Source organism: Bufo gargarizans, chromosome 10, assembly GCF_014858855.1.
Source record: "Bufo gargarizans isolate SCDJY-AF-19 chromosome 10, ASM1485885v1, whole genome shotgun sequence".
Taxonomy (NCBI): Eukaryota; Metazoa; Chordata; class Amphibia; order Anura; family Bufonidae; genus Bufo; species Bufo gargarizans.
This window is the reverse complement of record NC_058089.1, coordinates 19,997,475-20,014,472: the sequence shown is the minus strand read 5'-3', so window position 1 is coordinate 20,014,472 and position 16,998 is coordinate 19,997,475. Positions and strand designations below refer to the sequence as shown.

The 16,998-nt window shown below is 44.2% G+C and overlaps 1 protein-coding gene across 7 annotated transcripts in view; it reads right to left on the bottom strand.

Annotated features, from left to right (window-relative positions):
• Positions 1-16,998, bottom strand: part of DGKZ (diacylglycerol kinase zeta) — a 181,889-nt gene that overhangs the window by 16,405 nt on the left and 148,486 nt on the right. For 6 of the 7 annotated variants that reach the window (XM_044269558.1, XM_044269560.1, XM_044269561.1 and 3 more), the window contains 7 exons: positions 15,065-15,264; positions 13,365-13,465; positions 10,884-10,963; positions 7,468-7,512; positions 6,583-6,652; positions 5,163-5,203; positions 2,754-3,031 (listed from right to left, as the gene is read on the bottom strand). In XM_044269558.1, coding sequence (XP_044125493.1) covers positions 2,754-3,031; positions 5,163-5,203; positions 6,583-6,652; positions 7,468-7,512; positions 10,884-10,963; positions 13,365-13,465; positions 15,065-15,264 — 815 coding nt within the window. The remainder of the gene's footprint in view (positions 1-2,753; positions 3,032-5,162; positions 5,204-6,582; positions 6,653-7,467; positions 7,513-10,883; positions 10,964-13,364; positions 13,466-15,064; positions 15,265-16,998) is intronic. The other variant, XM_044269556.1, reaches the window with a different exon arrangement.

Here is a 16,998-nt window from a genome sequence, read left to right as displayed (position 1 = left end):
GGATCCCCGGGGGAAAAGTGGTCAGCACACGTTACCGAGATTTAAAGATCATTTCATTGGAAATTAAAAGAAAATTACCAGTAAATATAACAAAAAGTCATTGAGTTGTCCCATTTTGTCAAGTTTTACAGTATTATACGTTTCTGGAAAAGCTCAGTGTCAACCAATATGGAGGCCATTTTCTAAAACACATTGTCAGTCAGGTCCACCCAGGCTCATATTTTGCCATAAGCACTGGAGATCCAGGGCCTAGGGCGGTGCTCAGAGGTGGCATGAGCACTTGTTTTTTTAAACAAAAATTCTGAAATTCACATTTTTCTTTTTGGGGGGATGACCATTCTACCTCCACTTCTAAGCCCCCAAACTGATATTAAGCCTGGGGAGCGGTGAGCATGGATGCTGTACCTCACCACTCTTTGTGCCTCCTCTGCTCTAGGCGCCGCCCTGTGACCCGATCATCCAGCATCCACCAGTGCCCACTGTTGCAAACTATATCGGTATCAGGACACAGTCTGGCAGGTGGCACCAGGAGTCAGAGCTGTGAGTATCTGTACTCTCGTTTGGGGTCTGATTATGGTAGAGGTCTACAGTCAGATTGTTTTTCTGGGGTCTGATTCATTTAAAGGGGTCGTCTCACTTCAGCAAATGGCATTTGTGATGTAGAAAAAGTTAATACAAGGCACTTACTAATGTACTGTGATTGTTCATATTGCCCCCTTTGCTGGCTTGATTCATTTTTCTATCACATTATTACACTGCTCGTATCCAGGGGTTACAGCCACCGCTGCAGCGCAGATATGAGCTGCCTACGTGCGCTCCCACAGTCCCGGCCACCAGAGAGACCAAAGTTTTTTTTTCCTATAGTGTGCAAGCACGACCACCACTGCTGGTTTGCAGGGTGGTCGTAAAGAGCAGTGTATAACATGATGGAAAAATGAATGAAGCCAGCAAAGGAAGCAATATGGACAATCACAATACATTAGTAAGTGCCTTGTATTCCCTTTGTCTATATGATAAATACCATTTGCTAATGTGAGAGAACCCCTTTAAGATGTCTTTTTTGGGTCTGAGTCATTTAAAGAGTCATTGAGCTTTCGATAAACTTTACAATAATCAATAGTACAGTACTATTTCTGATAAAACATATCACACAATTCGCTTGTGGTCGCTTGTACAATTGATTTATGAAAATCTGCACAAAAAGTTATTTCCCATGTTAGGGAGTCTAGTCTGGGATCTGAGTTTATTTGAGGTTCTGATCTGGGATTCAGTTAATTCATGGGTCAAAAATGTGAGGTGGAACTCTGCAAGTACTGGTATCGGTGGTGTTCCACTGAAGAGCTGGTAATGGAGGCGCTAAGCCCAAAGAACAGACAGGCTCTCTCCCAAACAGGGGGGTTCTACGTCGGAAATCCCCCCTCCCCTGACCCCAACCTGGAGCATATGAAAATGGCTCTTTAATCTCCTACAGGGGTCGCCACCAAGTATTCTGTCATTCGAGAATCTGGGAACAACCAGGTGACAACCCCTGATGAAGCTGGAATGATGCAAACCTTGAGGTTCATACAGTTTTCCCCAAAACATAGGTCACAAAAAAAAAAATGGTGAATCGTATATCTGCTCAACTTGGGAGGTTTTCAATTACTGGGAAAGCTTTATTACAACCTCAGTGGGAGCTGGACTACATACTGGTTGTCACCCAGTTTCCACAGAGACAGATATAACTACTGTAAGAAGCAAATTAACATATTTTCTGTTGGAGTCTTGGAAAGCTTGGTGACAACAAGTCTGCCAAAAAAACTGCCACCTTACTTCGACCTCTGAATGACAAATATGCAACTTGTGCGGTGACACAAATATAGATGGGGATTGTATAGTTATTTTATTAGATGGGTCAGAAAGATGGGACAGCCCCTGAGGGAGCTGTAATGGCAACCGTATATAGGTGTATATATATATATATAAGATTAGATATTGCCAGAAAATGGGACATAATGTATACAGGTTCCATAATGAAGCAATAAATGAATGTACTGTGCACTGACCGTATTCTTTGTCCCACTTCTAGGTTTGTAAAAGGCACCATCCCCTGGACTGAATGCAATCCTGTGAACTTGGTTTATCATTGACTTTTATTGCGTTTGTAGGATTTACTTTTTTTTTATGATTTGGGCACGGAGGCATACACCGGTTCGGGGGAGATGCACATAGGTGCTTGTTAACTGTAATCCAGTCCGTCATGTCTGGGCAAGTATATGCTTGCACTTTGTGTTACTTTCACCATCTCTCTCCCCTTAAAGCCGCAGAAAATATATAAGTCTTAGGGTCGTCCTCTGCAGTCGCAATGTAAGAAATGTGTCTCTTGTGTGGCCACTCATGGCAGGGATCCAAATTTTAGTTGTGGATTATTTTAAAAAATCCAATGTGGATTTAATTGTACATCCAGCATCTAGAATTAAGCAGCTTTGCAAATAGTTTTGCTTAAAAATTTCCTGTTGTTTTAAGTTTATAGCTAGAATGCAGACCTATGTGTCTCCTTGGCAACAGACAACAAGCAAATCTTGTGTAGTCTGATCCTGCCGTCATGCTCTCTTCCATCTACGATTTGATAATATATCAGATGTAGGTTAGTAAAAACTAGGGGGCAGATGGTGGTCACACAGATAAGATTGCATGCCATTATAGCACAATGCTGACTAGGCCCTTGGGAGGTTCTTCATTGATCATGCCAACCAACAGTATCCTTGACATACCTTTGTCCAGATGACACATCCATTTTGTTCAAAGAGCTGTCACTACACGCCCTGCCCCGGCAAGCAGATCCCGGCAGAAGCTCCCATACTGCAGGAGAGTCTATGGGTGTGGATGGTGGTTGTAGTGGGAACTGGAAATGTTGACTTGTTGGGCTTGCCGAATGGTCCTTGGAGTCAGGCATGGCTGGAGAAGTGCCCACAGACTGAGTGATGATCAGCTCTGGGTCCAGGACATACAGCTCGTCCTGACAAATTTCCAGCACAAAGTTCAAGTGCTCCTAGAAAGAGGCAAGGAAGGTTAGAAGAAACATTGCATGACAAGTCTTTCTAGGTATAACTTATCAATACTGAGAAAAAGTGCGTTGGTTACAATAACATAGAAGTCTTAGGACATCAGTCTATTCTTTTTCGTAAATCGGAGACAAAGGTTATTGTTCAAAAAAGTTGAATTTGACGCTGATTTTATCCCAAATTCTGCATAGAAATCCACGTTAAGTCTGATGACAATCCACAGTCAAAGCACATGAAATGGGTTTCGTAATGCAAATATCTGCCTGCGCCACGAAGCATGAATATGCGACATCTGCCTCAGTAAAAGGGGTAAACCTTAACACAGGGATCAGCAACCTTCGGCACTCCAACTGTTGTGAAACTACAACTCCCAGCATGCTTTTTCCACTTGTGTGGGAGTTTAGAGAGCAGCCAAGCAAGTGTGCATGATGGGAGATGTAGAGTGTCTCAATACTTCCCCCAAATATAGAATGGGTGCTCACTCCAAAGTGTCAAAAAAGTTGTATAGAGAAATGTGCTGGTTGGCACTCTCTACCTGTAGCTGCTCTTAGATCATGCAGAATTATTTATTAAAAAATAAATCTTATTTAAAACATGCCCTACAGCGCGAACACTACGAGCGGTAAAGTAACCGTCATAATTATTCATATAGCGCAGGTATTGTACTGCAAAACAGACGTTGGTACCAACGTATAATTAGGCAGCACAGTGGCGATTCATTTATATTTAAGTATAGGTGACAGGAGAGACTTCCATGTGGATATATACAGCAACCTGCGGCAACTATAAATGAAGCAGTGTCTATGAGTCAAGCAGTGGCAGCGATTTACACACGTTTACATCTTATGCCAATTGGACTATACCAGGCATGCTCAACCTGTGGCCTTCCAGCTGTTGCAAAACGACAACTCCCTGGACTATACTATCGCGACAATCTATATATACAACAGGGCTGCGATATGGTGATCTGACCAATAGTGATCATGTTTTTTTTTTTTGCAATGTTTTAAAATAGGGTTTATTTTTTAATAAATAATTCTGCATGATTCAAGACAGGGATGCTCAACCTGCGGCCCTCCAGCTGTTGCAAAACTACAACTCCCAGCATGCCCGAACAGCCTACAGCAGGGCATTGTGGGAGTTGTAGTTTTACAACAGCTGGAGGGCCGCAGGTTAAGCGTGCCTGATCTAGAGCATTGATTCATCCGTGCAGCTACAGATAGAGAGTGCCAACCAGCACATTTTTCTATACAACTTTATTAAAAAAATAAAATTGAGATACAGGGGTTAAAAAAAAATATATATCAGTCTGTTTGCAGAGTTTCCCTTCTGAATGCCATCAGCTGACAGCTCATGTGTAGCTCTTATCTCTGATCTCCTGATCTCATTAACATTCATTATAGCTAAACGCTTATCAAACTGAAAAGAATATGGCTGAAATGAGTGTTTAGGAGGTCAGGAGATCAGCGATAAGATCTCAGCTGACAGCACTTAGAAGCCATACTCTGCATACAGACAGATTTTTTTTAACCCCTGTATCTCAAAAACTGCTGGAAATGTTTAATAAAGACCAATTAAAAAGCTATTTTTAGCCCAAAATTTGTCAAATGCAATCATAAAACAATGACCAGAAGGTTTTCATATCCTTTAAAGCAACTGCTAACCTTTAGTGTACGTTAAACAATGTAAAAATAAATTAAAATCTCAGATACGATTGTATCACATCAAAGGCTCAAAGCCTGAGGTTGCATGGATTTCATTTCCGTCATGTGCAATGGCACAGGTCAAACCTTGTGTAAAGTGTCATCACCATCCACAGCTACCTCCTCCATGAACACTGACGTGGATGAAGCTGGCTGTGTCGGTGCTGTGGTTCACATTCACTTTCAGCTCACGTACCGCACATACATGTCACCTATCCACCTATTCATTTATTATTTTACATAGTTAGTCTGGAAAAATCTGCTGTAATCCAGGTTTAAAATTACTCAAAAGATTACCGTGTCTGACAGGAAACATGTCGGATTTGTAAACAGGAGATTTTCATTCTGGTAATCAAACCTACAATGGCTGCTTTATGAAACCCCCATGCAAACAGACCTGATAGCTCCACGTTACCTGTGCTCTGTCAATCCTATAGAAGCGATCCGCAGTGTTGGCTGGCGGAAAGAATAAAGTATAGGCAGAATTACTTTAAAGAATTAAAGAAGGCATTAAAACACGTTGCAGACGAGTCTTAACTCTCAAAATATTCTATTTGAATCTTCAGTTTTGACCAACACAATCTACATAAAAGATTGAGCCACTAAGTACATTTATTACTTAATCGAACCTGCGTTACATCCTGTATTATACTCAGGAGCTGCACTCACTATGTGCATACATTCCTTATCCTGTATTGATCCTGAGTTACATCCTGTATTATACTCCAGAGCTGCACTCACTATTCTGCTGGTGGAGTCACTGTGTACATACATTACTTATCCTGTATTGATCCTGAGTTACATCCTGTATTATACTCCAGAGCTGCACTCACTATTCTGCTGGTGCAGTCACTGTGTATATATATTACATTACTGATCCTGAGTCACATCCTGTATTATACTCCAGAGCTGCACTCACTATTCTGTTGGTGCAGTCACTGTGTAGATACATTACATTACTAATCCTGAGTTACATCCTGTATTATACTCCAGAGCTGCACTCACTATTCTGCTGGTGCAGTCACTGTGCATATATATTACATTACTGATCCTGAGTCACATCCTGTATTATACTCCAGAGCTGCACTCACTATTCTGTTGGTGCAGTCACTGTGTAGATACATTACATTACTAATCCCGAGTTACATCCTGTATTATACTCCAGAGCTGCACTCACTATTCTGTTGGTGCAGTCACTGTGTAGATACATTACATTACTAATCCTGAGTTACATCCTGTATTATACTCCAGAGCTGCACTCACTATTCTGCTGGTGCAGTCACTGTGCATATATATTACATTACTGATCCTGAGTCACATCCTGTATTATACTCCAGAGCTGCACTCACTATTCTGTTGGTGCAGTCACTGTGTAGATACATTACATTACTAATCCCGAGTTACATCCTGTATTATACTCCAGAACTGCACTCACTATTCTGCTGGTGCAGTCGCTGTGTACATACATTACATTACTGATCCTGAGTTATATCCTGTATTGTACTCCAGAGCTGCACTCACTGTTCTGGCGGAGTCACTGTGTACATGATGGCTTGAAAATCTGCAGCTTTGATTTCTTTGGATGGAGGTTTTAAAAACCCCAGCCACATGTATTGTACAGTAAATTGCTATGGGTCTTGTCAGCTATACTGCCAGTGTGAACATGGGCTTGTACCATCTTTACAGCTTTGGGTTTTTTGGGAAACTTGAATGCATCTTACTGTGGGCCCCAGATCCCGGTGGAGAGACGGATTACATTTTCATGACTAGATTCCTGCATTGTAATGTCCGTGTCCGATTTTGTGACATGCAGACGTAGGACACACAGTACTCACAATCCAAGAAGCACCATTTCGGGGACAGTTTCTGCGAGGACACACTGTGAGGTTTGTTCGTTCCATCCTCCTGATTAATGAAGAAGAAAAAAAAAAATTGAGTCTTTAGTATTTCTTCCATGCTCAGCAAAAAGTGAATAAGACGATCCGCTTCCTCTACATTATGTCCCATGACATCCAATAGCCCTGAGAACATGCCAACACATGAACCAGTCAGAGTGACTGGCAAGAGGACCGCAGACTGGGAACACCACAGTACTGGGAATTTGGCAGACAGACACGCACAGACATAGCACAAAAACTAGCAGCAGTAATACAGGCAAATGCAACGATAAAGGAGTTGGAAACAGCGCCACTCTAGGCTATGGGATGTATCTGGTACTGCAGCTCGGACCCATTCAATTGAATGGAGCTGAACTGGAATAACCCACGGACAAGAGGGTGTTTTCTAACCTTGCAATCCATCCATGAGCAGAATTATGACTGCACCTCTGGGCTATACTAAAGGCCGGGGATCAGCAACCTTCGGCACTCCAGCAGTTGAGAAACTAGGACTCCCAGCTTGCATGGCTGTTCTCAGAAATCCCATAGAAGTGAATGACGGATGCTGGGAGTTTCACCACAGCTGGAGTGGCAGAGGTTGCTGGCTCCTGCTATAGGCTGTATTTTAACATCTATACGAGACAGGAACAACAACACTGCAACATTTTTTACATGTAAATGATATGTAAATATAAAAAAATGATTATAGGCATCAACAATAAAAATAGGGGCATAATTAGGGACATGCAAACAGCGACATCCACCTACAGGTACATAAAACGCATAACACGACCACACAATATGACACGTGGCGCACAGTAGACAGCTTGTAGCTCCACACACCTTCAGGCTGAGACGCTGCAAGATTGTGGGGTACTCGGGAAAATCCTGGGAATAAAAAAGTGATGTCGCCTTAACCCTCAAGACTCTTTGACATGACAAACCCTGCGTGATGCTGTGACGTGACATGCACTTCCTTCTATTGCAACCTGATGGTTGGATTTCTGTGTTTGGTTTCCCATTTTAACCACAGATGTAGCAGAGCTGAAATGTTCATTTACCTATTTGGAGGTACAGTTAGGGTACGGTGATGGCGTCTTTGTTTTGCTTGCAGTCCACAGACAGTAGCACGATTTAGAATTGAATCTGAAACTCAACACTGCTACATCTGTATTTGCAGGGGTCATTCCCCCAACCCTGGGCAAAACCAATACCAACCAACCGACCTGGGTCCTAAAGCTGGCTAAACGCATTAGATGCAGGTCGGTCATACCAGTCAATTACGGCCAACCATCTAATGTGTATACTAACCTCCTGACTCTTCCCTGACCATAGATGGACTGCTGGATTTCAATATGCCCGATCCTTTTGTCCATGGAAGTTGCTGCCAGGGTGACTTACTCACCTCTCCCCATTCAGAACACATGCACGCTCGGTAACCTGAGCATGCATGTACGGTATATCGTGGTGGTGGTTGGGATCGGGAGAGATAGCTGTCGGCCAAACAAGTTTTTGGCTGCCAGCTATCTAATGTGTATGCCCAGTGGTTGCAGTCTTGAGCTCCCCATTTTAAGTACCCCCCTGATGACAAGAGTGATGCTCTCTTTCTTAATCCTGGACAACCCCTTAAAGGAACACAGGCATTGTTTTCTTGCAGGAATACTACAGTAAGCAATGCTATTCCTTCCAGTCTACAATCCCTTAGAGGCCGATGAACCGTTTCAATTTTCAGCAGCAACCCCTTCTTTAACCGTCTCATAAAATTCCGTCCACTGCTCGTCTAAATACAACCTGCTTTTTAGGAAAAGCGGGGAAAAAGTGCATGCAAAGAAAAAAAAAAAGTGATGACTTCTATAGGGCAAAGTGTTGCTCAATTCCTATTTCCGGCAAGGAGAAGGTGTCACCGCAGCCGGTTCCCCGTTGAGCGCTCGGGATCATGCGCCAAGTTAAATAAATCTAAATCCATTTGAGATGACCTCAGAGCTCAGGGGGAGAGAGGGATTGATGGGAGAAATAAAGTGGCGGTTTTGGGATTCTGCCACATAAAACAGCTCTGTCTGGAATAATGTGCAATACTAACTATTTCCATGATGTCAGCGCGTCCCTGCAGTGCTCCTAAGTGACATACATGCAACTGGGCTCTGCGAGTTTGGGGCATCTCCCTGCAGAGAGCGATAGTAAGCGTATGGCATACGGGCAGAGGCTCTCAGGACCAAAGATTGACAGTCCTAGTAAAACTACCACTACCGGCAAATCAGGGGATGATGGAAGTTGCAGGCTGTTGTTCTAAACCAGTGTTTGGAGGCTCTTCAGCTGTTGCAGAACTATAACTCCTAGCATGCCCTGACAGCACGTATTCTGCTAAGCAACACACAGGGAGTTGCACAGACACAGGACGTAGCATTTTACAAGCATGGCTAGCAGTGGGCACACACTAAGTGGTCATCTTCCTGGGCACCATAGAGGCTTAGTGTCTAGAGCTGTTGCTTTGCAGCACTGGGGTCCCAGGTCTACAGGTTAGGTAAGGCTACCTTCACACTGCCGTTTCTGGCTCCGCCTGTGAGATCCGTTTCAAGGCCCAAGTGGCCCAAAACGGATCAGTTTAGCCCCAATGCATTCTGAATGGATGCGGATCCATTCAGAATGCATCAGTTTGGCTCCGTTCCGCCTCCATTCCGCTCTGGAGGCGGACACCAAAACGCTGCTTGCAGCGTTTTGGTGTCCGTCTGGCGGTGCGGAGCCAAACGGATCTGTCCTGACTTACAATGTAAGTCAATGGGGACGGATCAGTTTATATTGGCACAATATTGGTGCAATTGTAAACGGATCCGTCCCCCATTGACTTTCAATGTAAAGTCAGGACGGATCCGTTTGACTTACACTTAGACTTTTTTGGACTAAGTGTATGCAGACGGATCCGTACTGAACGGATACCATCGTTTGCATTTATAGGTGCGGATCAGTCTGTGCAGATACCAGACGGATCCGCACCTAACGCAGGTGTGAAAGTAGCCTAAGTCGATTCTGATCAGTAGGGTCTGACCATCAGATCCCTATTGATCATGAGAACGGTGGTCCAGTCTTTCTCCATGTGAATGAGGTGGCAGTCGAGCATGTGTGCTGCTATTCATCTCTATGGGACTGCTGAAGAGAAGCAAAGTACATCTTCGTCAGTCCCATATAGATAAATGGAGTGGCGAACACATGCTCGATCGTAGTTCCTTATATACAGGGAGACACAGGACTCCTGGTCTTGAGATCGATGGGGGGCACAGTAGTCGGACCTTCATAGATCAGACTCTTATCTCCATCAGGCTCCATTTATCTCTATGGCACTGCTGAAAAGAAGCAAAGTACAGAGCTCGGCCATCTTTGTCAGCCCCCATACAAATAAATGGAGTGGCGAGTGCATGCTCGATCACAGCTCCATACACACAAGGAGACATAGGACCTTTGGCCTTGAGATCGAGGGGGGGGGGGGGGGCACAGTAGTCAGACCTTCACAGATCAGACTCTTATCCCTATGAGGCCCCATTTATCTCTATGGGACTGCTGAAGATAAGCAAAGTACACAGTACATCACTCTGCCATTTTCATCAATCCCATACAGATAAATGGAGTGGCGAGCACATGCTCGATCACAGCTTCATGCATATTAGGAGACACAGGACCTGAGATTGATGGGGGGGCCGGCAGTCGCCCCCCTGTAGATACTGGACAAGTTTATCATTCGGCACCTCTTTGCATTTCATTGGCTTCCTATGAAAATGACTCTAGCATGCATGTGTGTCTTGTCTAGGACAGGGATTTTGAATCCCATTGAGGAGGGGGTCCCAGCTACTGACGAAATCTGTGTCCGAAAACAGGACGCAATTCAGGGGAAAAGGGCGCTGCAGTTTTGTGTGAAGACAGAATGAAAATTCAACTGGGTCATGGGCTGAGGCCCCAGGGTCATGGCACATTACCGGGTGGGAGGAAGGGGGAGGATTTATTGTGCGGTACAAGATGCACTTGTGAGACCTGCTGGAGCTGATTATACTCCTGTACAAGTGCCTTTCGCCAACTATGGATGCAGCTGATACATAGCTACGATTTCTGGGGTCTCTGGAGTACATATAAACGACTTCTCGCCAGCATAGCAATGCCAGCATAGCAATGCCCATAGATACCCAGAAATGCCTATTGAGGAGCACAAATACAAAGTGTGTGCGTACAGTAAATGCATGGCTGATTAGCATGTGTGTACAGCGTGTCCTTACCTCCTGGAGCTGCTGTATGTGTATACGACACGTCTCGAGATCACTGTCTCCAGGGACCACAATAACTCCCAGTGGGAGAGCTGCAATCACCAGAAATGGAATAAAACAGAGAGAAACAGGGAATGAATTAAATAGAGGCTGAAAAGGAGAGGGTGGGTGGAATAAAAAGGGGACAGGGGAGTGGGGAAGGGGATTCAGGGTGAGGACAAAAGGGGAATAAAGAGGTGGGAGAGCACGGAAAACAAGGGCACAGCACACATTTTCTACGTTACATATTTCCCTTCCTTTTAATTAAGCCAGAAGATTTAGAAATCGGTATGCAAAAGAGGCATAATCCAAGTGAAGTTTTGTATCTCCCACTATTTTGGAGAGAGTGCATTTTTGGGATCAGCGGGGGCCCAGTGGTTAGAATCCCACCAATGCACTTCTAGTAGCTGCATACTAGGTGTCCATATGCCTTCGACAGCTGCCAACCGATTATTCGGATGACCGCTATCTTCCTCATATGCATACACATGGGAGAGAGGAGAATCCGCTGCTAGAGAATTCTGGAGGTAGATTCAATTTACCTGATCCTTCTATTCCTTGACATCTGTCAGGTGGAGAGTCGGGAGCCCCCCATACACATTAGATTGACAGCGGGTTCAGCTGACAATGCTATTATGTATACAGTGGCCTTAAATGTATGAAATATCATGGTTTCACTAAATGTGATATCCTGTTTACATGATCAACTACCCATACATGTTGCCTGTGTGGAGGCAGGCCTGTTTTAGGTCCCCGCCGTGCTAAAAGAAGATTGCATAATAAACCAAGCAGCTGCAGGACAGAAAAGATTGTGAAGTTGGCCAAACATATAAAGCTATGTCCACATCTGCATTCAGAAATCCATGTTCATCAGATTCAGATTAGGCTACTTTCATCCGGCATGGTTCAGCAAAAACGCTTCCGTTACTGATAATACAAGCGTCTGCATCCGTTATGAACGGATCCAATTGTATTATCTTTAACATTGCCAAGACTGATCCGTCATGAACGCCATTGAAAGTCAATGGGGGACGGATCAGTTTTCTATTGTGGGTCATGACGGGTCCGTTTTGCTTCGAATACCATGAGGGAAAGAAAAACGCAGGTTCCTGGGGTTTGCTCTCCGGTATGGGAACACAACCAAACGGAACGTAATGCATTTTGGAGCATTCCGTTCTGTTCAGTTACGTTTTGTCGACATTGACAATGAATAGACAAAACGTAAGCGTTTTTCTCTGGTATTGAGATCCTAAGACAGATCTCAATACCGGAAAATAGAAACTCTAGTGTTAAAGTAGCCTTAGCTTGATAATGCTGTGCACCACAAGACCCCAGTGACTACTGTATAATGGGACCTGGCCACGAAAGCTGGGTTTCAGCTAGACAAAAATATTGTGTATGCAAGACTTTTTGTCTGACCGAAAACCAGCATTTCACCGGAAAGCGGACAGATCCTATTTTAACCAATGGGCATCCGGTCAATTCCAGCAGACTGTTCTTGTGCTGGGGCAAAGCCTATCGGATTTGTAAACGCAGATGTGAACATACCCTTAGATAACTATTGCGGCGATCTAATATGAATGATGGCAATCAAACAGCTCCTCCACATCTGATGTTGGGGAAAGCAAGGATCGTGAATGTTCCTTTTTAACATACGGTACTCGATTATTTTCAGGTAGTGTCGGAGGTGTCTAGCAGCCATTTAACCCCTTCCAGTGGCAATGAAGAAGAACAACTAACTGATTCAACGGTGCATGTGTGTACTGAGTGGGGGGACCTGGGGTCCGTTCACATGTTTTATGTGGATTTCACAGCGGATTTGGTGAAAAAGTCTACATAAAATCCACAATCCTGTACACATGCTATGGAAATTTCTGCACAAAGTGGTAATGCTACTCATACCTGTGGACTCCGCACAGAAAGAGCCCCATGGTGATCCTTGTGCAGATCCGCTTCAGAAATCCGAGCGTCAGCCCAGGTTTTCTGCTGCGGATTCTGTAGTAAAATACATGTCAGATCTACAATATCCAAATTAGACACATACCCCGAGGGGAAGACATTGTGCAGCAAGTAACGACAGGTCCTAATTCACTGAGCCCACAACATCCTGATGACATCACCACTCACAGGCTATAACAAGACCGGTCCATAGGTTGTCAGCGATTTATTATATGGATATAACAAGTCTGTGACCTGCAGCTTTACTGAGATTCTGGGACTTCCATCATTCTTCTAGTATACACTATGGCACAGTGTAAGAGGTAACATTGCTTCTGTTACTGAATACTGAGGGGATGAGGTCACAACTCTCCAACTATATTAGTTTTATGTGACTTCTCACAGCTCATAAAAGATATACGGCACAGTAAATGGCTGCTGTAAATTAATAATGAGAAAAGGCAATAAACCCCCCCAAGACCCTAGAATGGAAGGTTACGTGCATGAAATACTCACAGGCCTCCCTTAGCTTCTCCTTGTCATAGTGCAAAGCCTCATAGTCATGCATGGAAATACGACTGACGCGCAGACGCAATCTGTCCGGAACCGGCTGCTGACTAAACAGAAACGGACACAAAAGCGTTAGAGAAATAGGAAGACGTGATTGACGTGACCTTCCATAAAGCTCTGGTCTGCAGACGTAACTATGATATTATGGAATTCCATTATGGGCAATTTTCTTAAAACAATCCTATTGTAAGAGAAGAGATCTAACAAAAGTGTCGCATAAACGAGAAATGCGCAATTACCTAATGGATTTTTTCCTGCTGTTTCTCTATAAAAAGGGCCAAGAATATCACATTCTTTACTGAGCATGGCTCTCCCGCATGTAAGTGCATTGCTCAACGGTCACTGCGTAAAATGCTAAATTCAGACTTCCGAAAAGAGCACCTGTGTGCTGGGAGTTTAGCTTCACCTCCGCTACACTCCTATGATATCAGCATTGACCTGTTCACATCACCGACCCCCAGCTTGGTGTCTACTCCGCAAAAAGCTTCTTGCATATACTCCAAGAGTATCTATAGATAGACATGCTCAACCTGCGGCCCTCCAGCTGTTGCAAAACTACAACTTCCAGCATGCCTGGAAAGCCTACAGCAGGGCATTGTGGGAGTTGTAGTTTTACAACAGCTGGAGCGCCGCAGGTTGAGCATGCCTGATCTATAGGGTCCCATACACCAGACAAAGGAGTGTCCTTTTGGTCTCAGTCAGGCCAGTAGAGTGTAGCAGTCTATAATACTCTGTACTGTGCAGTATATATTTTTTTATTTTACCCTATTTGAATCCCACTATATTTCTATATAGAGGGTTAAAGGGACACTGATGGCTTATCACTAGTGATATGCCATTCAATGTCAGATAGGAAGGGGTCCCAGAGGTGGGACCCGCACCTATCTCCAGAACGCACGCCCCCCCCCCCCCCCCAAGTGAAGGAGAGAGCGCACTGCGCATGCTTTCCATTCACAGCTGAGCGAGCGCGCTTGGTTGTCTTCAGAAGTCCCATAGCAGTAAATGAAGAGCGCATCGCACAAGCGCAGCCATCTTTCCTTTCACCGCCATAGGACTGAACCGATTTTTGCAATACCATCAGCAGTGAATGGAGGGTGGCGCGGCTGTTCTCTGGTCAGTTCGAGAGGTCTCTGTTCTGGAGAAAGGAGCAGCGTCCAGATGTGGGACCTACAAATATCTGACATTGATGGCATATCCTAGAGATATGGTATCAATGCCCCAGATGGGTGAGCCCCTTTAAAAACTGTAGCCTTCCATCGGAAGAACATGTCAAAGGGCGGCTGAAAACACCTAACTTCTCTAAATGAGCATTACTACTGGTTATCACACTAGACAACTGCTTATAATGCAACGGCTTAGATTGTGAGCCCTATTGGGGAAAGCATGATGCTAATGTCTGTAAAGCGCTGCGGAATATAGTATATAGTATGCTATATAAGTGCATAAAATAAATAAATAAATTCTGAAATATTTCAAGTTTTTCACTTTTCCAAGAGAAAGAAAACTGTCCCTTAGTGCCACCTAGTGGAGGCGGTAAAGAGGATGCAACTTCACAAGCAAGAAGCAACAGCAAGATGAAATATAGTCTTGGAACAGCATCAATGGATGTCTTCTAATGTACATCAGACAGTATATAGCCCCCTTACTCGTTAAGCTGAGGGAGAGAAGTCCGCCTCTTGGTTTTCTGGACAAGGTTGGCTTGGTTGCGCAGCGTAATCTTCACTACAGAGGGCCCCAACTTGCATGGTTCGCCGTCAACCTGCATGGGAATTGATTTGTACGTCCGTAATAGGACCTCTCGGCACTGGTGCAAGCGCTCTCCATGTCCTCCAACCTGTAGGGCAGCCTGCAAGTAAGAGGACCGCAAAGAATATCATGAATGCACATGTCGCAGCGTAAAGCATCTACAGTCAGAAACCACAAGGAGGCTAAATACAGTATACAACAGAATACAATGTATGGACATAGCAAGCTTCAGCACCTATGGCCAGAATGCATGGCACCGCTACAATTAGCTACTGCACAAGCCATTAATAAATCCTGATCCTGGGTGTAGGTACGAGGGTTTGTCTCTGGCACAGTTAGCAATATAGTTTACAAAAATATATGGTGATAACAAGCACAGGTCAGAAGTGGGCACCCCATATAAATGCCACTGCAAACCTATGGCGCTAGGTATATACACTACTCTCGAAAAGCTCTATATATGTATATATGTGTATGAATGAATATGAATGAATATATATATATATATATATATATATATATATATATATATACACACACATATACACATACACACACACATACACACATGCAGTATACAGCATGAGAATGGGCAGACTTTTTAGACTACAGGGAGTGCAGAATTATTAGGCAAATGAGTATTTTGACCACATCATCCTCTTTATGCATGCTGTCTTACTCCAAGCTGTATAGGCTCGAAAGCCTACTACCAATTAAGCATATTAGGTGATGTGCATCTCTGTAATGAGAAGGGGTGTGGTCTAATGACATCAACACCCTATATCAGGTGTGCATAATTATTAGGCAACTTCCTTTCCTTTGGCAAAATGGGTCAAAAGAAGGACTTGACAGGCTCAGAAAAGTCAAAAATAGTGAGATATCTTGCAGAGGGATGCAGCACTCTTAAAATTGCAAAGCTTCTGAAGCGCGATCATCGAACAATCAAGCGTTTCATTCTAAATAGTCAACAGGGTCGCAAGAAGCGTGTGGAAAAACCAAGGCGCAAAATAACTGCCCATGAACTGAGAAAAGTCAAGCGTGCAGCTGCCAAGATGCCACTTGCCACCAGTTTGGCCATATTTCAGAGCTGCAACATCACTGGAGTGCCCAAAAGCACAAGGTGTGCAATACTCAGAGACATGGCCAAGGTAAGAAAGGCTGAAAGACGACCACCACTGAACAAGACACACAAGCTGAAACGTCAAGACTGTGCCAAGAAATATCTCAAGACTGATTTTTCAAAGGTTTTATGGACTGATGAAATGAGAGTGAGTCTTGATAGGCCAGATGGATGGGCCCGTGGCTGGATTGGTAAAGGGCAGAGAGCTCCAGTCCGACTCAGACGCCAGCAAGGTGGAGGTGGAGTACTGGTTTGGGCTGGTATCATCAAAGATGAGCTTGTGGGGCCTTTTCGGGTTGAGGATGGAGTCAAGCTCAACTCCCAGTCCTACTGCCAGTTTCTGGAAGACACCTTCTTCAAGCAGTGGTACAGGAAGAAGTCTGCATCCTTCAAGAAAAACATGATTTTCATGCAGGACAATGCTCCATCACACGCGTCCAAGTACTCCACAGCGTGGCTGGCAAGAAAGGGTATAAAAGAAGAAAATCTAATGACATGGCCTCCTTGCTCACCTGATCTGAACCCCATTGAGAACCTGTGGTCCATCATCAAATGTGAGATTTACAAGGAGGGAAAACAGTACACCTCTCTGAACAGTGTCTGGGAGGCTGTGGTTGCTGCTGCACGCAATGCTGATGGTGAACAGATCAAAACACTGACAGAATCCATGGATGGCAGGCTTTTGAGTGTCCTTGCAAAGAAAGGTGGCTATAT